General features: G+C 34.8%; 2 protein-coding genes, 1 long non-coding RNA gene and 1 pseudogene across 3 annotated transcripts; 3 read left to right on the forward strand and 1 right to left on the reverse strand.

Moving 5' to 3' along the window:
- Positions 1-4,649: 4,649 nt before the first annotated feature.
- Positions 4,650-10,535, forward strand: LOC110098343 (cyclin-dependent kinase B1-1). The gene is made up of 8 exons (XM_020825160.2): positions 4,650-5,018; positions 5,096-5,240; positions 5,482-5,543; positions 5,628-5,739; positions 6,547-6,640; positions 7,769-7,838; positions 8,376-8,514; positions 9,426-10,535. Exons 1-8 carry the CDS (start codon positions 4,822-4,824, stop codon positions 9,516-9,518), a joined length of 912 nt encoding a protein of 303 aa, XP_020680819.1. The 5' UTR covers positions 4,650-4,821; the 3' UTR covers positions 9,519-10,535.
- LOC110098344 (calcium-binding protein CML42-like) lies at positions 10,411-11,313 on the reverse strand. Its single transcript, XM_020825161.2, has 2 exons — positions 10,644-11,313; positions 10,411-10,568 (listed from the first exon to the last, which is right to left on the reverse strand). Exon 1 carries the CDS (start codon positions 11,245-11,247, stop codon positions 10,666-10,668), a length of 582 nt encoding a protein of 193 aa, XP_020680820.1. The 5' UTR covers positions 11,248-11,313; the 3' UTR covers positions 10,411-10,568; positions 10,644-10,665.
- An 870-nt stretch (positions 11,314-12,183) lies between these two features.
- On the forward strand, positions 12,184-13,235 carry LOC110098348 (annotated as a pseudogene).
- Positions 13,236-17,572: 4,337 nt separating this feature from the next.
- On the forward strand, positions 17,573-23,099 carry LOC114578487. Its single transcript, XR_003699505.1, has 3 exons — positions 17,573-17,733; positions 22,853-22,918; positions 23,018-23,099. It is a non-coding gene; the product is annotated as an uncharacterized LOC114578487 (long non-coding RNA).
- Positions 23,100-23,407: the final 308 nt, after the last annotated feature.

The raw sequence follows: 23,407 nt of genomic DNA on the forward strand, positions 1-23,407 counted from the left end.
CAAAAATAAGAACCATCAAACTAAATTTAAAAGAAAATAAACTTATAAGCTTTTATATCAATAACTTGAGAAGATTATGCACATGTCACCAAAAATTTATTTTGGTTGGATACAAATCTTAATGCAAATTTATGTTAAAGGAATCAAAAATTAAAATGGGAACAATTTGAACTCCTATTTTAGCAAGTTTATAGTCAAATTGAACATTCCATGGAGACGAACCCAATGACATCAAATTCAGTCCAATCCGAGCCCAAATGGATCCAAATCAAAGGACTAAAACATATTTAAAATGTTTAAAGAATTAATTGGATAACTAACTGATATCCAAATATGACATGCTTATAATCGAATCTAGCGGCTCGACGAAACAAATCCAACGAGCCCAAAATAGTTCAATTTTGACATCTCTATGACATTTAAATGCTTGCAAACACTCCATGATCAAGGGGATCACTATGAGCTATCTAATAAAATACTCCCACTGTGTCCTGATCTTCTCCATATTTACTATGCATAACACAACCCACAATATCATATCGCTTATTTGATATTTTTTAGTGCCTTCATACCGTCAAAGTTAAATAATCTGGGCTTATTAGATTTGTTTCATCAAGAAGTATGTTTTGACAATATATTTATTGAAAATAATGTTCAAATAATTCTGAAATTGATTACATAAGTTTTTAATTTAAATATGTGTTAATATTTGTGTTGATTCAATACATGTCTTATAAACAATGTTTTTTTTTTAATTGGAAAAACATAATTTAAGGGATTGTTTGTTCTCTTAGTTATAGAAGGGAAATGTTGAAATGATTCAATTTATTCATAATATATAATGTAATGTGTCATAGAAATTGGTTGATTTTGGATTAATCAAATTGCTAGATTTAGGATATCTCAATTGCATTTCTATCATTTCTATGTACAAAAGAGATGGAATGGGAGAATGAATATTTTGAATTGACATCATCGTGCTACTTCAAGATTCGTGGCGGCACTTAAATCTAGTCTATGATACTTTATTTTTTAGACTGCAATCACAAATTTTATTTGGCACTTTTTCATTATTTTCAATAAAATTTTGTTCCAAGAAATTGCCTTTTTTAACATCTTTCAAAAAAGCTACTTCTCGCAATTACGTTTATAAAAAGTTACAGTCATCCTAAATGGAACCATAGCCGTAAATACGCAAAAGGACCAACCCATACCTCAACTTGTTATTTTTCCATCCAACATGAAGTTTAAATGTTATTTGCATGCACAATCCATGATGCACCTCTCCAAAATTATGAAACAACCATATAAGAGTCATTCATGCATTCATAATAGTATTATTATGTGCTTAAACAAAGGATGTGATTTATATCTCATTGGTATATAAAAATTTAGTATGTATAGATAAGAGTAATAAGATCATAAATTTTTTATCTGAAAAAACATAGAAAATGAAAAAAACCATGGGGCTAACTCGCTATTGAAGAAGATGTAGATTAAACATAAGTCTTATTTTTTTCTGAGAGAGATTACATAAATCAGGTGTATACAAATGAACAGTTAATGCCCAACAATAGGAATTGCCTTATCTCATAGGGAGTATAAAAAGCAAGTGTGCACAGGAGGCCAGCTATACGCCTATACCTAACATCATGGTTGAATCTTGTCAGTATTTTGGAGATGTTGGTGATTTCTAAAGATGATCGTCGATGACGGTGGTGGTTGTCGACAACAATAGCTGATGATGATCACCAACAGCTTGTCATGAAATAGAAATGATTGAAGTTCACAAAAATTGAAACATGCAAAACAACTAAAATTCAAGCATTATATCTAAGGAACAATTGTAAGTTACTAAGTTGGCCATATATTTTGATGATTTGGGATTATAAACAATTGAGAATTATATTCTAAAGGAGTCCAACATTTTCGTTCATATGTTTGTAAATATGCATAAACTTTATTCTCTTTTCATCAACAAAATAATTATTCTCACTTTTCTTGACAGAGATCGATTAATTGAATCATTATAAATTTAGGTTACATGAATCTTAAGTTTTTTAGTTTATTTTATTATTACTCTACTTCTTCATAGACTCTTTAATAAATGAAATATCTCTCGTTCAAATGATTTTTAATTTTGATCATTTAATTTAGATCTTGGCTATAACAAATAATTCTGAAATTGATTACATAAGTTTTTAATTTAAATATGTGTTAATATTTGTGTTGATTCAATACATGTCTTATAAACAATGTTTTTTTTTTAATTGGAAAAACATAATTTAAGGGATTGTTTGTTCTCTTAGTTATAGAAGGGAAATATTTAAATGATTCAATTTATTCATAATTTATAATGTAATGTGTCATGGTAATTGGTTGATTTTGGATTAATCAAATTGCTAGATTTAGGATATCTCAATTGCATTTCTACCATTTCTATGTACAAAAGAGATAGAATGAGAGAATGAATATTTTGAATTGACATCATCATGCTACTTCAAGATTCATGGCGGCACTTAAATCTAGTCTATGATACTTTATTTTTTAGACTGTAATCACAAATTTTATTTGGCCCTTTTTCATTATTTTCAATAAAATTTTGTTCCAAGAAATTGCCTTTTTTAACATCTTTCGAAATAGCTACTTCTCGCATTTATAAAAAGTTACAGTCATCCTAAATAGAACCATAGCCGTCAATACACAGAAGGACCAACCCATACCTCAACTTGTTATTTTTCCATCCAACTTGAAGTTTAAAGGTTATTTGCATGCACAATCCATGATGTACCTCTCCAAAATTATGAAAAAACCATATAAGAGTCATTCATGCATGCATAATAGTATTATTATGTGCTATAAATTTTGAATAAACAAAGGATGTGTTTTACATCTCAGCGGTATATAAAAATTAAGTATGGATAGATAAGAGTAATAAGATCATAAAATTTTTATCTGAAAAAACACAGAAAGGAAAAAAATCATGGGGCTGACTCACTATTGAAGAAGATGTAGATTAAACATAAGTCTTATTTTTTTTTCTGAGATAGATTACATAAATCAAGTGTATACAAATGAGCAGTTAATGCCCAACAATAGAAATTGTCTTATCTCATAGGGAGCATAAAAAGCAAGTGTGCACAAGAGGTCAGCTATACCTAACATCATGGTTAAATCTTGTCAGTATTTTGAAGATGTTGGTGATATCTAAAGATGATCGTCGATGACGGTGGTGGTTGTCGACGACAATAGCTGATGATGGTCACCAACAGCTTCTCAAGAAATAGAAATGATTGAAGTTCACAAAAATTGAAAGATGCAAAACAACTAAAATTCAAGCATTATATCTAAGGAACAATTGTAAGTTACTAAGTTGGCCATATGTTTTGATGATTTGGGATTATAAACAATTGAGAATTATATTCTAAAGGAGTCCAACATTTTCGTTCATATGTTTGTAAATATGCATAAACTTTATTCTCTTTTCATCAACAAAATAATTATTCTTACTTTTCTTGACAGAGATCGATTAATTGAATCATTATAAATTTATGTTACATGAATCTTAAGTTTTTTAGTTTATTTTATTATTACTCTACTTCTTCATAGACTCTTTCATTTTGGGATGAGGCTTTTAATGGTATGGATGCTAGGTCTATTTCACCAATTTTAAAAAATAAGACTTCGCACAATCTTATTCAATGAATTATAGAATTTTCTGATCTAAATTTGATTATGGTGAGTTTTACTAGCTTATTATTTAAATTTTTTCTAGCCTTGGATATTCTTTGTCAATTTTATTCACAAAAGAATGATCAATTCAGCTTCCCATCTCAATCTTAGTCTCTTAGATGATGAATTATAAGAAATAACGAAGCAAAAAAATTTAGAATAATTGAATCTAAATTTAATAATGATAAATTTTATTGATATTGAATTTATTTTTAGTTACTTTTTTCCTTAACTCTCGGCTAATATTTATAAAAAATATATCATCAAGTACCATATTAAAAAGGTTAAACAAAATGGTATATCTATAATTTTAAATAATTAAAAAGCATATTAATGATGATATAGTTGTAATAAATATCAATAGATATCTAAGGCTGTCAAAATAGTTTATTAAAAAATAATAAAATAGTGTATAAATGATATATACTTCTCAAAAATATATTATATTTGCTCAGAGTTGACTCATTAACCCCAATAAAACACCTCTTTTCAGAAATTTGAATTCCACCCAAGCACCCCTTTATGCTTATTTTGGTTGGTGAGCGAGTATGATTGGGAACTTTCAACCCGTGCTCGAATCCCCTCCAGCAACAAGGCTAACACGAATCGAGCTTGTTCACAAACATCAAATGATGTTGTTCGCGAACATAAATGAGTCGAAAGCATTAGTGTTCAATCGAGTATTTAAAATATTGTTCAAGTTTATTTGTTTAGTTAATTAAACGATCACAAACGAGCTTTAATCGAACCGAACAACGATTAGCTCGTCGAACGTTTGGTTCGCTTGCAGCTCTACCTTGGGCATGTGATAACATTTGAGAAGCCAAGAAATTCCTCTTTAATATGCATATTTAAACTTAACGGTTGCATCTTTTCTAAGCTCGGTGCCCTCCATAATTCAAAATTTGAACTGTTATTGAGCCGTTTGGAGGGGCTGCCCCATCTTGGCCCAGGCTTCAATTAAAAAAAAAACGCACAAAAAAGGCGAGACGTCTAGCGTTTCCCTCTTACTTGCCATTTGAAAAAAAAAAGCTAGGGTTTATCCTCTCAGAAACAGGCAGAGAGCTGAACAGAGAGAGAGAGAGATTCATGGAGAAGTACGATAAGCTAGAGAAGGTCGGCGAAGGGACCTACGGGAAGGTGTACAAGGCTCGAGACAAGGTAACGGGGCAGCTGGTGGCGCTCAAGAAGACGCGGCTTGAAATGGATGAGGAGGGAATTCCGCCGACGACACTTCGCGAAATCTCCCTCCTACAAATGCTCTCTCAAAGCATCTATGTTGTCCGGTATCTCTTCCTACTCCTCTTTTTCCAGATTTATTCTTCTTGGGCAGCTATTCTTGAAGTGATTCTTTGATTTGCAGGCTGTTACGCGTGGAGCATGTTGAGAAGAACGGGAAGCGGCTTCTTTACCTTGTGTTCGAATATCTGGACACCGACCTCAAGAAATACATTGATACTTACAAGCGAGGGCCAAATCCCAGGCCGCTTCCATCTCGGGTGACTCAGGTAGGGAATACTCCCTCCTTCAGGATCTATATCCGCCTAAGAAATAGAAGCTGCAACAGAGCAATTTTTATCTTTTTTTTTTCTTTCTTTCTTTCTTTTAATTTTTGTGAGCTTTTACGAGGATTGTGAATGAAAGATCCGTAATGGAACCTTAAGCAGCTCAATGACAATTTTCTTTAATTCAAGTTTTGTGGCTCTCGTATATAATCTAACGAGACAAGTGTTCCTTCTCTACCTTCAGAGTTTCTTGTATCAGTTGTGCAAGGGTGTTGACCACTGCCACAGCCATGGAGTGCTGCACAGGTTACTATTTAATATCTGAAATATATTTAGTCATTTAATACAAGTTATAGTTCCTGTTATGTAAAAGTTCTTTAATAATTACAGGGACTTGAAGCCTCAGAATCTCTTGGTTGACAAAGACAAGGGCATCTTGAAGGTTGCGGATCTTGGATTAGGGAGAGCCTTCACCATTCCTCTAAAGAGCTACACGCATGAGGTTTTGTATATTTTGCAGTTATGTCTTTGAATAATTGAGTATATTTTTCCAGGGAAAATAATTGGCTTTCAGTGAAGTTTTAATAAGTCCTGGGCACTGTATCGAGCACACCATTTGATCTTATTTATTTATTTATTTAAGGGCTGTTTTATAGCAGGATTTAGGCCGGATTTGAGGTGTATTTGAGCTAAATCCCTCTACACGGCTTAAAATGCAAAACCAAATATCACGGAAAATGAAAGCCACTGTAGACGGAAAATTCCGCCTTTTTTGTGCTAAATCCTGGATTTCCGAAATACTGTTTTTTTTGTTTTTGCCAGAATTACGAAATCTATTGACTCGAGAGGAAGAGTTTGCTTGTTAAATCTGTTTTATAGCCAAACAGTAACACGGGATTTAATAGACTTAATCATGAATGTTACAAAACAATTTTTAGGATTTAGGCCCCTCAGGATTTTTGAAATCCAAATTTAGAGGATTTGCAAAATCCTACGTAAATCAAATCCTGGGTGATACCAAACAGCCCTTTAAGTTATAAATTTTGACAATTCTTGGATCCTCTTGCCACATTGTGAATATGCGTTGGGTTTCAGTAGTCTTGTGATACAATGAGAACTAGGATTTATAAGTTTATTTGATTATTTATGAAAAAGATTTCTTTTTTTTTTTTTGAAGAAAAGAAACTATATATGTATAAAAGCCTATGTAATTATCATATATTTTTCAATACCTTTTCCTCACCGTTTGTAGCTCATCGGCTGTGAATCATAGATTATTTCTGAATAGCTAATTTTCTTCTCTTCTTAGATTGTTACACTTTGGTATAGAGCTCCTGAAGTGCTGCTTGGAGCAACTCACTATTCGATAGGAGTGGATATGTGGTCGGTTGGCTGCATTTTTGGTAAGTAGAAGAATTATTAGATGTGATTTTGCTATTTAAGCATTTAACTTCATAGCAAAACATTAGCGAAAAAATCATCTGTTTTAACATTTGTATATTGCACTCACTTGGTCTATCTTTGTTTGATTTAGGCTTCATTTGAGACGACTTTTTTCGTGCTTCTTAAAGCAACTTTCAAGTACAAAAATTAAAATTTTTGTATTAAAAAGCTGTTTTAAGAAACAGTAAAAAAGCAGTCCCAAACGAAGCCTTAATCACTATTTATTTAGAAAAAAAGAATTTTTATACTCTCATAATTCATGCTTTGCCTAAATCCTTTGCAGTGGATAAATTTTCATTGGTTGATCTCTCATTTCTGGTGTCTATTTATGTATTTTCTTGTTGGCATGTTTATAAGCGACATCCTACTTATGTAGATCAGTTAGCAACAACACTTATGAAACCAATTTTTATGATCATGATCTTAGTTGTCTTTGCAAAGACTATAATTAAGTTTGAGTCAAAATTGGTTACATTCTCGTTTATGCTCCTTGTTTGTGCGAGAAATTATTTTGTGCAGGCACCAGACCATCTGGAGACCGATCAGAACGGACCACGTCACTAGTTACACAGCGGTACTGAGCACCGCTATCGAGCAAAAAAGTGACGCGGCGCGTTCTAATTGGTCTCTGGACACCATCCAGTGTCCATACAGAATAATTTTCCTGTTTGTGAAGTGTGTTGTTTATTGATGATTTTCTATTTTGCAGACATATTTATTATTAAGTTCAAGAATAACCATGGGTCCTTTTTCTGAATTTCAACTCCCGTTTATACAAAGTTTTTAGATCCACTCCACGGGCATGTTCTGTATTTCTACTAGATCTAGTAAGATACGCATAAAGTACTGTTAGTCGAATAAGGTACCGGGTAGCCATGATTTAGCAATTCTTTTTTCTTCGTCTATCTAATAAAGAAGTTGCGCCAGTTAAAAGAAATATCAACGTCTAATTTACTATTGCAGTTTTAATCAAATCTTGCAATTTATCATTGGAATCGTACATTGTTTTATTTTATTGCTTTACCACTAAGGAATTGCGTTAGTCCATGTTAGCTTCCTACACCTAACTAGTATTGTGATTAATGCAGCTGAAATGGCTAGAAGGCAACCTTTATTCGCTGGTGATTCAGAGTTGCAGCAATTGCTTCATATTTTCAGGTATTTTGAAGAGAAATTTTACTGATGGAGGTGTTAAAACGAGTAAAAAAAATGAAGAATGAGACAGATACAATAATGATTAGCAAATATTACTAAACGATAACCAAATATTTAGGCTTAGGATCAAGTGCTTAGTACCTATTATATAAAAGAATGCAAAGATAAATGATGACAGCTTGTACGTTAAGATTGGGTGAGTGCTATGTAATAAGAGAACATATTTTTTAAATTGTCATTGTTCATCATAAGACAGGAAAGTTTTTGAGTGTTTTTATTTTGGTTGACAATCAATTGTAATATAACTATATAAGTCAAATTTTATAAATGATTTGAAAGTTGAATTATATTGGGTGACACATTTTGTTTCAATAAATATTTATGTTGGAAAGTTTTGATAATTGAACTCTCAAAGGGTTAATGACTTGCACTATACCTCTGCTTTTACTCATCATGCATTATAAAGTTTCTCACACACACATATATCCATGTCTGTTTTCTTCTGCCATTCTTGTCTCACAATAGTAACTATCTTTGAAGGTTTCTTGGGACTCCTAATGAAGATACATGGCCTGGAGTCTCTTCTTTGCGAGACTGGCACGACTATCCACAGTGGAAGCCACAGAGCATTGCTCTTGCTCTCCCCATGTTGGAATCTGACGGGATCGACCTTCTATCGGTAATTTCACTTTTGTTTTTGGATTAAACTTCAATCTGCACAGAACTATCAAGGTTTTGTTTTTGAATGAAATAGTTGGCTGATATTGAAAGCATCATCTTTTAAGAGATTAAAAGGTTATGCACATTGCTTATGCAAGTTAGTAGCGAGTGAGAAATTGATGACTCTGGGTTTATCTTATTAGAAGATGAAGTGTTTTTGATATATTATAAGTAGGAATGAAATTCTAATAAATTTGGGCAAGATTCATCCATGAACTAATAAAGGAGCATTCATAAACCCGCTCCCTATACAGTTATAAGTTGTATGTAAATAGGTTGATTAAGATATCAATGATGTTTATGAGAAACTCATGTTCAAATCAGATTACTAAGTAAACAAGTTAAGCTTCAACACATACTTTAAGTTCATTTTCTTAGGGCATCTCCAATAAAAAAAAACTCATTTTTCACTCCAAAATGTAGTAAACCTTCAAAATGCAGTCATTCTTCTCCAATCGAACGTCATTTCTTTTTATGTTGCGCACTTCCTACGAAGCTAATCATCTTTGACGTGCTTTTCTCCTCTTTCGTGCGCTTATTCGGCAAATCCCTCTTTCGTGAACAGTGAGATACTAATAGATTTGGAGTTCAAATGGAGCAAATGGCGAATGGCATATGATGGTATGAAGTTTGATTGGAGATGATCTTAATGAGCTAATCACAAATAGGACTATGAGCTCAGCTCGTCTATTATTTTGGAAGCCTTATTTTTGTGTTCGATGAGAGAGAGAGATGAACTAATGGTGTCAATTTTGAATATCACCCTTAAAATCAGCCTAAAACTAGGGGCCAGCATTATCATTCATTCATAATTGAAAGTTTTGTTCAGATCTATCACTCATTTACTTTCTTTTGCTGCTCTTCTTGCAGAAAATGCTCGAGTATAATCCTTCAAATAGAATTTCCGCGAAGGATGCAATGGAACATCCTTACTTTGACAGCCTTGACAAGTCACAGTTCTAACTTGGAATTGAGTTTTCTGTAACAGCTTCGCCTGGCCAGTTTGTGAGGTCTCTTGTTGCTGTTTTGAATGTAGTAGAAGCTGACATTTATTAACAAGTGTAGAAACTCTACTGCGTCCTGAGTTCTTGAGCAATTATGCCTTACTGTTGGTGTTTGTAATACCAGACCTAATAAATAAATAAACTCAAACATTTGCCTATTTTGTTGCCTAGAATGTGCCTTAAATGTACATTTAATTGCCATGCGCACAACTTTTTGAGACAAATTTTACTTGGATGCATATGCATTTAGAGTTGCATGTATATATCACTCAAGTTGTTATCGAATTAGCTAGATATGACATGTGATGTGGTCAGTTCAAGTAAAGTGAGTCTGGTTTTACTCATTAACTTAGGTTTTGATCGATTGGGACGGTTTATTTACTGTTTTTGTTAAAGCATCTTTTGAATAAAAAATTTTAATTTTTTATTAAAAAATTACTTTAGATAGCCGTAAGAAAGTCATCCCAAACGAACCCTCAGACTCACAGCCCTAATCTTACCTCTAATTATTTGATCTAAAAGTATCTCGCAACCATACAAAATAAACAAAATGATACCAAATCGGCATAGCTTAATCGGTTCACTTCAAACTAATTTTCAATATAAATTTTGGCTGATTTCTCCACTCAATCTCCATTCAATTTTTGCCTCCATAACAAATCGAAGAACAAAGAGCTACATAAGACCTAAAATTCATCACAAACTGTATTTTGAACCCGAATTAGAACGATTTTTTGGACTAAAATGCAAATCGAAAAATCCAAACGGCAAGAATTTACTGTCTGATAAATTCAATCTGATCTTATCAAAGGAAAGTTTTATCGATTCTTAACATAACTGAAGTAAGTCGGTTTGTCTAATCTTCTTAACTTCACCTTTAACTCTTCTACGATACAATCAATGTGATAAAGACTCTCAAATATTTAAGTAGAAACTTAATCGGTCATAATCAAGCATTAAAATACAACTTTGCCCTTAAGAACCCTATTTTTCATCCAGGATAGCAACCCTGCAACAGTAGCGGTTAGTGATAAAGGAAAAAAAAAAACGTAGGATAGGAGATAAGATAAAGAAAAGGACATGCCTCATTAACCGTACGATTAAAATCAAGCGCTCTGCACATCAACAGCCTTCATCATAGTCTTAAACTCAAGGAAATCCACCCGTCCATCATGATCGCGGTCCACGGACCCGATCATCAGTTGAACCCGGTCTATGGTCCGTCCTTCAGCCAAGCCCAACTTCCCAAGCACCACCTGCAACTCTTTCGCCGAGATGAATCCATCGCCGTCCTCGTCAAAAACCTTAAACGCCTCTCTCATCTCCTCCTCCTCTTCCACCTCTCCGCCGCCGCCATCTGCGTCGAGGAAAGCGTCGCCGAGGGCGCGGTGGATTGAATTAAAGTTGTCGAAATCGAGCCCGAGACGGCCGGGCGGGATGTAAGATGCGATGGAGGAGCTGAGTTCAGCGGGGTCGACCCCGAGGCCGAGGCAATCGAGGGCGAGGCAGAGCTCTTCGGACGTGATTTCACCATCGCCGTTGCGATCGAAGAGGTCGAAAACGCGGTGGAGGCGGAGGGAATTGAGGCTCGGGGATCGGAGGCGGAAGGATGGGGAAGTTCGGAACAAGTGGGGCTTGAGGGATGAGACGATCTCCTCCGCTGGTGACGGTGGGATTTCTCCGGCCATTTTGTTAGTATTGGATTTTGCAGACGGAAAGAGAGAGGAATCGCTTAAATGGATTATTAATGGGTGATGGTGAGACTGAGAGAAAATAAGCAAGGGATGACGAGGGCGGTGGGCCCGCAATTAACGCTGGAACGCGTGGGCGCGGAAACGCTTGGAAAAAGTTTCGGCCCGTATTTATTTAAAAACAATTAAGGGCCCAAGCAGCTTTTTAATAATTAATTTATATTTAAATAAAATGTATGATTTTATTTCACATCTTCTATTGTTAACACCCAAAGTCAATTTGTGCTCAGTCATCCCGTTGAGCTCAAATCTATTAGCACACATGGAACAAAAAATAGCAAGCACTCACTCAGCCACTGTGGACCACCTACTACAGCACTCTTCATTCCATATTTTTTGCCATCTCACGGCCAGGATGATGTACTCTCCAATTACCTCATGACAAGAGATCTGAGGGTGATTGAAAAGACAAATCCCAGGTATAGTTCTAAACTTTGCTCGCAAGACTGTCACGAACAGCTTACAGGTGTTTCTTCATGGTATAAGAGTGTTGAGCTTCACCGCCTTCCTTTCCTCAATGGTTGATCAAGATTCTTCCTCTAGCATCCTCCTTGTCAACATCGATGGAAGAATTCACCATCCCAGCTCCTCTGAAGTTCCTGATGTCCAATCTCAAGCTCATAGTTAACCTACAGCTCAACAACGAAAACTAGTCCATATGAAGTTTGCATATATACAAATTATTTCCAACCAATGAGTTTGAAGGCTATCTTCCCGGACGCCAGGTATGCCCCAGCGAACCTTCCACCCACCCCAACCACCACCTCCTGTGGCACCTCATTGACCAAAATCTCATTGGCCCCTTTTCAGGTTTAGGATTCTTATTATCAATTTAAAGAAGCGCTTGTAATTGAGATTAGGCAAAACCCTGGCATGTGCATTCTTCTCGAAATACAGATTGAGTTAATTCGCTGCAATCTATTAACTGTTGCATTTATTACAGTCCTATGGGTATGGGACAGTGAAGCTCAATCTTCTAGAGCTTCTACAAACCTAGCAAGGCAATTTGATTCCTTCCTTCAAGACTACGCTTATCGAGCATTCATTCACCCTTGTACTAAAATCCCATATGATGGGGTTCTCCCTTCTAATTTCATTGGTGTTAAGATTGCTGTGATCATGCTGAGGAGTGGGAGCCTGAGAACTAGGGGATTTCATAGCTACAAAGAGCTTGATATCCCTACTGGAGTTATTGCTCAGCCATATGTTAAAAGGCTTGGCTTTATTTATCAAAACTTGGGCAATTTATCATCTTTAGGACATCTCCAATTCATTTTTCACTCCAAAATGCAGTGAAACTTAAAATGCCGTTATTCATCTTCAATTGAACTCCATTTTGTGCGCTTCTTCGAAAGTAATCGTCTTTATCCTTCTTCTCGCGTTTCTTCGGCAAATCCAATTGAAATCGAAAAATTGCTTAGGTGAACAGTGCGACGCCAATATTGTCGTGGCAGTGTTCACCCGCAAGCAAATAGCGGAAGATTTGACGTTCGGCTGGAGCGACCAAACAACATCATAGACATGTTTAAAGTTTGGTTGGAGATGCCCTTATATTATCCACTGCCAGATACACCTATATTACTCCTGTTCTAGGACTTCTTACTCACAGTGCTGCCAATTTATCTGCCATCAACTAACCAGAGCTTGACATCGTGGCTTCGAGTTCACCGATTTCGATTAAGTTCTCAAATTTGAGGCCTGTGCCAATTGGATTCACCGCAAAATGTATTTGGTTTACTTTAAATAGTTCAGTAGAGTTTAAAGATCTCATTACAAACAAAGTTTGCACTAGGTTTAATCAGGGACACTTCTCCATTGTGGTTAATATGATTTATCCTCATCCAGTTTTAGCTCCTTCTGCAACTCAAAGCTCTGGGCGTAGTCGTAGTAATATTCCTGGTAAAGGACACAAGTCCAATGTGTAGAAAATAAGAAATTATTATGTGTGGACGCCAAACATCGTTCAAAGACTAACTAGAATGAGCCACGTCAGTACCGTGTCCGGATTGCTCGGTACCGCGGCTCGGTACCGTTGCTCGGTATTGCTGACGTGGCTCATTTTGGTCGGTCTTTGGACATAGAACTGCATTCGGCGTCCGCACAAAATAATTTCTCATGAAAGATTGTTGTGTTATTGTTTTTCGGTTTTATTGAATTGATTCTGGTGTGTTGGCTTATAGCTTGGGTGAACTCGTAAAGGAAAAAAGTAGTGCTGACGGAGCTACACAAAAGAGAAGATACAACTGAGTTTTTGCTGATGAGGTAAGTAGCAAATACTCAGTTCTTTGATGATAGTGATGAACAAGCTCTTTGATATCTTGTTTCAAGCATTGGATATGTGATATAGTGCTTGCAGATACCGCCATTGTTATGCTCCATGCGCTTCATTTGCGCCTTTTGCTACATTAACTCAGTTCATGACTCGCATTTTTTTGAATTCAGGCATCACATTCTTTTCGAAATGGAAAAAAATCCTATTTTCCTTTGTTTATTGTTCCAGTCCTGATTATTGTTAATTGTTCATGAAGAGATTTGAAAGGCACTTTGAATAAGCCCCTTGAAATGAAAGGCATGAAGCTACATAGTTCTTTTATTTGTTTATTGTATTAATGTGGATTTTGCAAATTGTTGCATTTATATAAATTCTCTAAAATATAATTTTAAATTAATTGAATAAATATTTATTTCAATTATCTTTATTTGAATGTATATTTAGGGACTATTTGGTGGCAGGATTTAGGCCAGATTTGAAGCGGATTTGAGCGAAATCCAACCAAACGGCCTAAAATGCAAAATCAAATCTCACGCAAATGAAAGCCACCTTAGACGGAAAATTCTGCCTTTTGTGCTAAATCTCGGATTTCTGAAATCCTATTTTTTGCTGGATTTACAAAATCCATTAGCTCGAGAGGAAGATTCTGCTTGTTAAATTCGCTATATAGCCAAACAGTCACATGAGATTTAATAGAACTAATCATGAATGTTACCAAACAGTTTTCAGAATTTAGGCCACTCAAGATTTTCAAAATCCAGATTTATAAATCAAATCCTGAGTGCTACAAAGAACCCCTTAGCCTCAAAAGTCATGATGGATCCACATATATTAAGTTTTCGCATTGTTTAAGAATTTTTCTTCAATGATATCTCCTACATGATTTGTCATTTTTATTATTTTTTTTAAATTAAAAATTGGTGATTGTTTCCAACTTTCCATCCATCGCTTTCTTCCATTAATTAAAGGGTAATTTTGATGTGAAGCCCACCGGCCCTGTTAATCTATCGACCGTTGACTGCTAGTTTTTTTGCTCATATGTGAAGTCACTAAAGCGCCTTCGCTCCATTTAATTAGTAAATTGCATTTTATTAACAAAATTTCTGAAAAGTTTCATTTTTATAGATTATTAGTTTTATCTATTTGACCTTCCAGATTGCAAAACAATAATTAATTTTTTCAAATTAATAATTTATTTGGGATGCCGCAGCATTTTATATAGATGATTTTGAAGCTGTTGTAGGAAAAGTAAAATTTTTAAAAACTTTGTGCATATTACAAATATATTCCTCTTATAAAATTGAACAACTATTTTTATAAAGTTACCGTATATTAGTAATTATGATTGTAAAAAAACATATCTGAGCTAAATTACAGTTACTCTTGATGATAATTTTGTTTATCTTATTGAATAAAAATGTGTAAAAATTCACATGAAGTAATTATTTTAAGGCTTCATTTGGGATGAATTTTTTATTGCTTCTTTGAAAAGCTTTTTAATATAAAATTAAATTTTTGTACTAAAAAGTTGCTTAAAGAAGCAACAAAAAAGTTGTTCCAAATGAAGTTGTGAATGAAGTAATAATTCATTTGTCCCAATACCTTCTTATTTGTTGTAATTCACTTTTAGTATTTTATGATGCAACTACTAGATTTCAAAATTAGGTATTTGGAGTTGATACGCATCAAAAAATTATCTTGATCGGGCACGAATCTTGATGCAAAATCAAGTTGGAAACTTCTGAAATTAAAATTGGGACTATCCGAACTATGATTTCAGCAAACTTATAGTCGAACTGAACGTCTTGAAAATACAAACCCAACGACACCAAATTTGACTCAATCCGAACCCAAATGGGTCAAAATTAAGGGTCTAAAGCGCTGTTGGAGAGTTTTAACCACAATTTGGATTACCAAATGGTTTCCAAATGTGACGCGCTTATGGTCAAATCGAGTGGCCCGATGAGAAAAATCCAACGAGCCCAAGATCGCTGAATTCCGACATCATTAAGACCTTCAAATGCCTGACAAACGGTATATGATCAAGAGATTCAATATCAGTCGTCCATCCAACCACTCCCCACCCTTGATCTCTTACCTACTTACGAGTCATGCCACTCCAGAAATCTATAGATAGACCCATCATTTCTCTTGAAAAGGGGGGACCAGAGCAAGAAGAGAAGAAGTAAGAAGAGAAGGAAGAGAAAGAAGAAGCTCCTCCTTGACCATCGTCGGACTTCCGCCGGATCACCACTTAAGGCCCTCACCGTCGCTGGACCATCGCCTGGCGTCGTTGCTCCACCGGACCACCACTTGAGGACCTCACCTCCGCCGGACCACCGCTTGATGTTGTGGCTCAGTCGGACCACTACCTGAGGCCCAGACTTCTACCGAACCACCAATAGAGGCCCAGACTTCCACCGGACCACCGCTTTTGGTCCTGTGCTTCACCAGGCCACCAACTAAAGCTCGGACTTCTGCCGAACCACCACTTGATTCCTTGTGCTCTATCAGGACATCACCTGAGGCTCAGACTTATGCCGGACCACCACTTGAGGCTCTATACTCCACCAAAACACCACCCGAGGCTTGGACTTCCATCAGACCACTACTTGAGGCCCTGAACTCCACCAGGGCACCACTTGATGCCCAGAGTTCTCCCAAAATACTGCCCTTCAACTACAGTCTTCCTGACCTCGGTCTCCTATCGACTACGGTCCTTCCGACCTCCGTCGCCTACTATGATCCTTCTGACCTCCATCACCAGACAATGGTCTTTCAGACAATTGTCTCTTGCCGACTATGGTCCTTCCAACCTTCATCACCAGGCCATGGTCTTTCTGACCCCGGTCTCCTGCCGACTACGGTTATTCGAACCTCTGTTTCCTGCCGACTACGATCCTTCCGACCTTCATCACCTACAATGACCCTTCCAACCAAACAAACATGTCTATGTTTATTATTGTAACTCCAACCGTGTAATGCGCTCTATATGACGTACATTTGTAACATCAAGCCAATGCCTTCTCCCTAAGAAGGGCCTCATTTGTAATCGACTGCAAATACTAGTGGATTCATTCAAACTGGGCCAGGCCCCGTGGTTTTCCTCCCTTTTCAGGGGTTTCCACGTAAATACTTTGGTGTCTCTTATGAACGCTACACCCTCTTACCTATCTGATTGTGTGTTGGATCTTCGTACAATGCTAAGACGTTAAACTATATATTTCTCTACCGCCGTGAATATTCCAAGACGCAATAGGAGCATTTATTAATGTTTATTTAACTCTTTTATTTAATTAGTATTGCATTATTAGGTGATGATTTTGAGTATATAGATTTATAATTAATGCACAAGAAAAAATATTAAATTTATGATAAAATGTAAAATATAACTTGTTAGGGTATCCTAAGCACTCCATGAACATTTGAGGATAAAGTTATCTATCATAAATGATTCAAAAGCTGTAAGAAATTCCTTCAAAGATGGGCAACAAGTCTTAGCAGCTTAGAGGACTCAATCTTAGATTTTGTTTGAAACAGCTTTATTATTATATTTTGAACAAAACTTTTATTACAAAAATTAAAATTTTTGTGCTGGAAAGCTACTTAAGAAGTAGTAAGAATGTCGTCCCATTTGGGACAACTTTCTTATTATTTTTAAAATAGCTTTTAGTGAATTTTTTTTTACAATTATTCCTACTTTAAAAAAATTTTTGTACTAAAATATTTCTTTATAAAATAATAACAAAGCTGCAGCTTCATTTTGCACTAAAAAAATTATGGTTTATTTTATTTTAATTACCATTTAACTTTGTATAATAAATATTATTATTTTAATTTAAATCAAACATCTCATTATAATTTATAATTAGTAATTTAGGTATGTAATTAGCAGCCTTCCAAATATAGGGTACCAAAGCAACTTGCCGGCCGCCTTCAAAACGAAATAATCATTCAATTTTAAAAAAATTTCTAAAAATATATCAACGGCACAAATATTCACACTTGCTCAGTCTTGAAGAACTCTCTGAACTTTCGAAGTTCCTCGGTTCCTGCTTTGTCCCTATGTGAAGAGAGAGATGGAATCTCCGATCAGCTCATACGAGGATATTCGAAGGAGGAGAGTTGAAGAAAATCAAAAGCAGCTTGAGGTGAGCAATTTCTGTGGAAAACCAAGAGACAAGCTTTGGTATAAATATGTTCTATCGAATGCGTGTTTTATTATCTCATTTTCTGCTTTGATTGCGGAAAGAAATGCAGAATATGAGTCGTTCAGAGCTTTCTAGTACAAACTTTTTTAGGTCAAGCTATTTTATACTAAAGCTGTCCCAACGAAAGCTTAGATGGCAGGCCTTTCTAAAATTTTATTTCTAGAGAAATCATTTTGTGTTCATTCTCAAGCATCTTTGTTCTGAAGGTTTATGATCAGATTTTCGACGTTTGATCTTACTGATGATATCACATTTTCCTGCTGGTAGTAGAAATATATGCTTTCTGCTTCAAGTTGTGGTACTCGGAGATGGCTGAGGCTAAATGATTCTCGGCCGAGGGTTACAGACTTATAGTGGATGGTGAATAGGAGGTACTTCTATTTTGGAGGGACAAATATAGAAGAAGATTTGTTGTATTTTGAGAAAAAAGAACACTTGATTGCCCTCTTCATGTAGTTCTTTTTTAGTATACTTCTTTCTTTCTTGGGCATTCTTTGAATATAAGAAGTTGCAGCTCTTTTTTTTTTTTATAGATTTTGATAAAATTTGATGCTCATTTCCAAACATTTCTAGAGTATTCTATATATAATAAAATATTGTCCAATATAGAAGATTCTAGAGTAGTAGAAGAATCTAGGATATTTATAATAATTAGAGAAGATTCTAGAGTAGTAGAATGATCTAAGATCTTTGTAATAAATGAGAAGACTTTATAATTGCTATATTATAGAAGTCTCTAAATTTAGCCTTCACACCTATAAATCGGTATAATGTCATGATGTTGTAAGCCAAGCTGAAAATTATTTAACCAAAGTTCAATAATAAAATTGTTCTTCTATTCTCACATCCAAAATCTCTATAGCCCATTGCTTGCCCCTATCTACCTTTCTTCCAAAATATTTTCAACATTTGGTATCAGAGCCTCGATCGATCACTCATTGGGCGTTGTAGAAATCTTGTCTGAAATCCAATGGAAAACTCTTCCAACCGCTGTATCGTCCCGATTCCAATCTTCCGTGCATGAAATTATGATTTTTGGTCCATCAAAATGAAAATAGATTTTCGCTCTCCAAATTTGTGGAAGATTATTGAAAAAGGCTTCAATACTGTTGAAGATATGACGAGTCTTTTGGCAAATAAATAGAAGGTGCTCGAAGAGAATCAACAAAAGGATTCTCAAGCATTATTTGTCTTACAACAAGCAATGGCAGACGACATCTTTTCATGAATCATGGGCGTAACGACTACTAAACAAGCATTTGATACATTGCAATAGGAATTTTAAGGAACTGCAAAACGAAGGTACGAGCCATCAAGCTGCATAATCTAAATGAGATTTTGAGATTATCAAAATGAATGATAATGAGACTGCAAAAGTTATTTCTCTAGAATAAAAAGAAATAATAAACAAATGAGATCCTATGGAGCTATAATTTCTAACAAGGAAATAGTTGAGAAGATACTAATTTCTTGTATAGAAAAATTTGATACAATAATTTATGCAATTTTAATAATCAAAAGATATTAAAGCCTCATCACCAATAGAATTAATGGGCTCTCTTGAATCACGTGAGAAAAGATTGAATAGGAGAAATGAAATTTCTACAGAAAATGCCTTTCAATCTAAATAAATCCACGGTCTCATAAATCAAAAGAAGAAGGGAGAAATTCACAAGCAAGCACTAAAGATAAAAACAATCAAAGAAAGAGCGACAAATATTCTCTATGTGGCATTTTCAAAAGAACAAGTCACTTTGAGAAGGATTGTTGGTTTAAAGGAAAACCACAATGTCAAAATTATAAAAAATTTGTACATATAGAAGTGCTTGCTGCTTGAAGAAAAATCATCAAGCTAATTTTTCAGAAGAGAAAGAAGACGATAAAAATTTCTTCTATGCTTGTCAAGTCACATTTGAAGAGAAGAAAGATGCTTGGTATCTTGATGGTTCTTGTAGCAACCACATGATGAAAAATGGGAATATATTTTGTAGTCTTGACAAAATCATGATAAAGGTCAAAATTGGAAATGGTGATTTCAAGCAGGCAACATGCAAAGGCAATTTCCATTGACAAAAAAAAGGGCACGAGATACATCAATGATGTACTTTTGGTTTAATGACACTTCTTAGGATCCTTGATATCCTTGCCCATATTTTTGGTAGCAGGTTTGTCATTTACAGTCTTGTTCTTTCTCTTGACCTTTCTAGCAAACATGCTAACTTGATCGAGATCTTTGAAGGGTAAAAGAATGAGCTCATAGTAGATGCTTTAATACAACCTTGTGTTTCATCATTAAGGACACATCTTCTAATGAAGCATCAATCATCAAGGGTTTTCTCCCAAACTCCATAGTGTAATCTGCACTTCTAGTGCTGCTAGCACAACCTATACCCCTTTCTCCATCTTTATCTTTCCTCTTCACATTTCATGGGGTAGCATTTTTGATAGAGCAATTCTTTGAATTGGCGCCATGAGATATCTTGATGCTCATATCTTAAATGACTTTTGCTAAGTTATAGCCTCCATTTCTTCAGATATGCAAATGAGAAGATATCTTAGGTTTAATATTCATAAAGATTGAAGTAGGTCTACAACTAATTTACCCAAGCATCAAGCTTCTCCACTTCAATCACTCAATCAAGGTAGGGATGTCAATCTTCACCTCTACCTTGAAGGGTTGATGTCTCTTACTAAAAGAAGGCCCAAGATCTTTGACTATTGAGTCATCTTCTTGCCTATCTGCGTTCTCACTATTTTCTTTCTCTTGTGATGGTGAGATTTTTCTCCAGGAACAATCCTTCTTGAGTTCTTGATTCGATTCCAAAATCTGCAGCATAATATGCTTTCTCAACATCCCATCATTAACGCCATCTGTTGTTAAAGGTGTGACACTTGATTTGCCAAGTTGTTAGAAGTTTCTCTTTGATTGGTTGACATCATGATTTCCCCTTGCCTTCTTGAGGTTTATTTTAGGGAGAAGAATGATTCTACTTTCTTATAAACACTCTTTGCTCGCACTATGCACCAAAGGCTTTCTTTGAACCTAGCTCTTTGATATCAAAAGCCTAATTCATGAGTTGCTCTATCAAGGAGACCACATAGAGTGACGCAAGGTGTACTATGGATTTTTTGTGGAGTTAGAAAGTAAATATGTAATTTCATTAATGGAGAAAACTATGCAACATACAAGGAGAAAGAAACATGTCATTGAATCTTTTTTCTTTAACCATCCAACTCCATGTTCTCTTTCATGTCCTAAGACTCTACAACACAATCACTTTACTAAAGTAAAAAAAACTCCTATCAATCTTGTTGACAACCTCTTGTAGTCCCTCAAGCCTTGCCCTACTTCTCTATAATGATGGGAAAGATTAACTACAACATTTGCTACATTTAATGCAATAGGCAAACATTTGTCATAGGAAGTGCCATACATTTGTCATAGGAAGTCTTGACTTTAAATGAAAAAGTTATAAGGCATGAAGCTCTCTATCTGCGAATTTGCATCTTTTGGCTATCATCATTAGTGTATGCAACAACGTCATAGGAGAGGGTATTGAATACAATCACATTAACATAACATAATCAATTTATTCTTTTGCTAAGATGCTTGATACGTTATCTTATTTTTTGACAAGACAATAAATGAGAAAATAAGGAAGGCAAAGAAATGATATCATATTGATACAAGATATCTTCGGATTTAGAAACTAAATAATATAATTAATGAATTTAAACATACAAACTCAAGACTAACAATTCATGGATCACAAATCAAAATAAATATTTATTTCCTTTTGATCCATGCTAGAAGACAAGTAGAATCCGTTCAGATGATGATTTAGGCTTCGTTTTGGACGGCTTTTTTACTGCTTCTTAAAGTGGCTTTCTTGTAAAAAAATTTAATTATGTACAAAAAAGCCGCTTTAAGAAACAGTAAAAAAGCCGTCCCAAACAAAACCTTAGTAATAGTCTAATCAAAATTATGCATTGAAATTTAAAATCATAAAAAGACAACATGTTTTGATTGAAATTTAAACTACAATAAGAAAATTAGATTGGCTCTAGATTCAATTATGCAAGTACCAAGTACTAAAATTGCCGACAAATTGAAAAAGGAAAAACTTCGTCAAAATTAAAAATTCATGACTCTAGTTGGTACAAGAAAATTGCTTCCATCAAAGCTTGATAACAACCACTTGCACGACACCGGAAAGATCTACATCCAACCAGTGCTGAGGCACAGAGAAAACTAGATAGTCAGGAAATTATCGTTGGAAAATTATTTTTACATGCAGAAGGAACACTTATTTATTAACACAGATCTCCTAAAGAAATTTGAAGATAAGGTCTATGTTCAGTCCTGGAGAATCATCAAAATTCTATACCCTATCCGAAGAATCATTAAATTTTGAATGTGACCAACATTTTCCTGCCACCATTTTACTTTTATTTGCTTATTTATTGGGAACTATCTTCTTACTTGAATCCTAAACTAGGTATCTACATTTTAGTTGGAATTGCAGTTCAGAAGTGTTACATTATGTTCTCAATCATCCTAGCTTTCATTTTATTTTATTTTTTTTTAAATTTTAAAGTATGTTTTTTTCTTTGAAAAGAGCATATTCTCTCTTAAAATACTTTGTGTTTAGTGATCATAATAATGTGAATTTATCTGCTTTGGCTCAAATTGATGTATTTCGTTTAATAAAGAAACAATAGACAATATAATGCCATGCTGTACTTATTATGCTACGATGGACAACTAATTCATTGTTGCTTAGCTACAGAAAGCTTTGTTTTGAGATACAATCGCTCTTCTCAGTACCAACAAATGTATGTCAGAACTTTTCCATTAATCTATTTGATGAAAGACTGAGATAACACTGATATTTGATAATCATTCTATTTCATTTTTTTTTAATCTATTTCTTTATGTTCTCAAGTCTTTGATCTGAAAGTGCTGGTCCATTTTAAAATATCAACCATGCATGAATAATATATACATAAAAACAGAAAAAAATTAGTTCTTCCTAACTTGTCTTTCCTTGTCAAAAAGGGCCTTGGAATTTCGAGGATCTCAAAATGTCTTCTTGAAGTTGCAAAGACTGAACACAAGCAATTGGTATGCCCCTTTCATCTTTTCGTATTATATGCTCCTGTTTTATTTTATGAAAAGGGGAAGTTCTGCTTTGCATTGTTTATAACTTGAAGAAATTTCCAGTTCATAGGATGAGACAATTCTTCCATTTAGCTGGCCAAGGGAACACTCCATGAATTTAATATCTCACCGCTTTCTGGCTATGGTACTTTTTTATATCTAATTTCTTATTTAAATTCCAAATTGCTAAAATAGAATTGCATATTTGAAGAAGATTGCGATGGTGAAATGGAATTAAGAGAGAAAAGCAAAACAACATAGGGATCAATTATGTTTTTATGAAAGCTGAGTAAGGGAGAAAGGGCAGGAGGCAGTGGATACCCTCCAACCTGAATTTGGAGTACTATTGGTACTTATCAAAAGAGGTAAAAAAAAGGAACCTCGGGGAGGAAGGGGAGCAATTATGTTTTTTTTTTTTTTTTCTTTACTCACATTCTCCTGATATAAAACTAA

The sequence above is a fragment of the Dendrobium catenatum genome, unplaced genomic scaffold (genome assembly GCF_001605985.2).
Source record: "Dendrobium catenatum unplaced genomic scaffold, ASM160598v2 original_scaffold_50508, whole genome shotgun sequence".
Lineage (NCBI taxonomy): Eukaryota > Viridiplantae > Streptophyta > Magnoliopsida > Asparagales > Orchidaceae > Dendrobium > Dendrobium catenatum.

Excerpts from the sequence above, each read along its gene's own strand:
- LOC110098343 (XM_020825160.2), top strand. The coding sequence starts at position 4,822 with ATGGAGAAGTACGATAAGCTAGAGAAGGTCGGCGAAGGGACCTACGGG. Across the intron at positions 5,019-5,095 it reads CAAAGCATCTATGTTGTCCG|GCTGTTACGCGTGGAGCATG; the intron begins GTATCTCTTCCT and ends TTTGATTTGCAG. Across the intron at positions 7,839-8,375 it reads CAATTGCTTCATATTTTCAG|GTTTCTTGGGACTCCTAATG; the intron begins GTATTTTGAAGA and ends CTATCTTTGAAG.
- LOC110098344 (XM_020825161.2), bottom strand. The coding sequence starts at position 11,247 with ATGGCCGGAGAAATCCCACCGTCACCAGCGGAGGAGATCGTCTCATCC.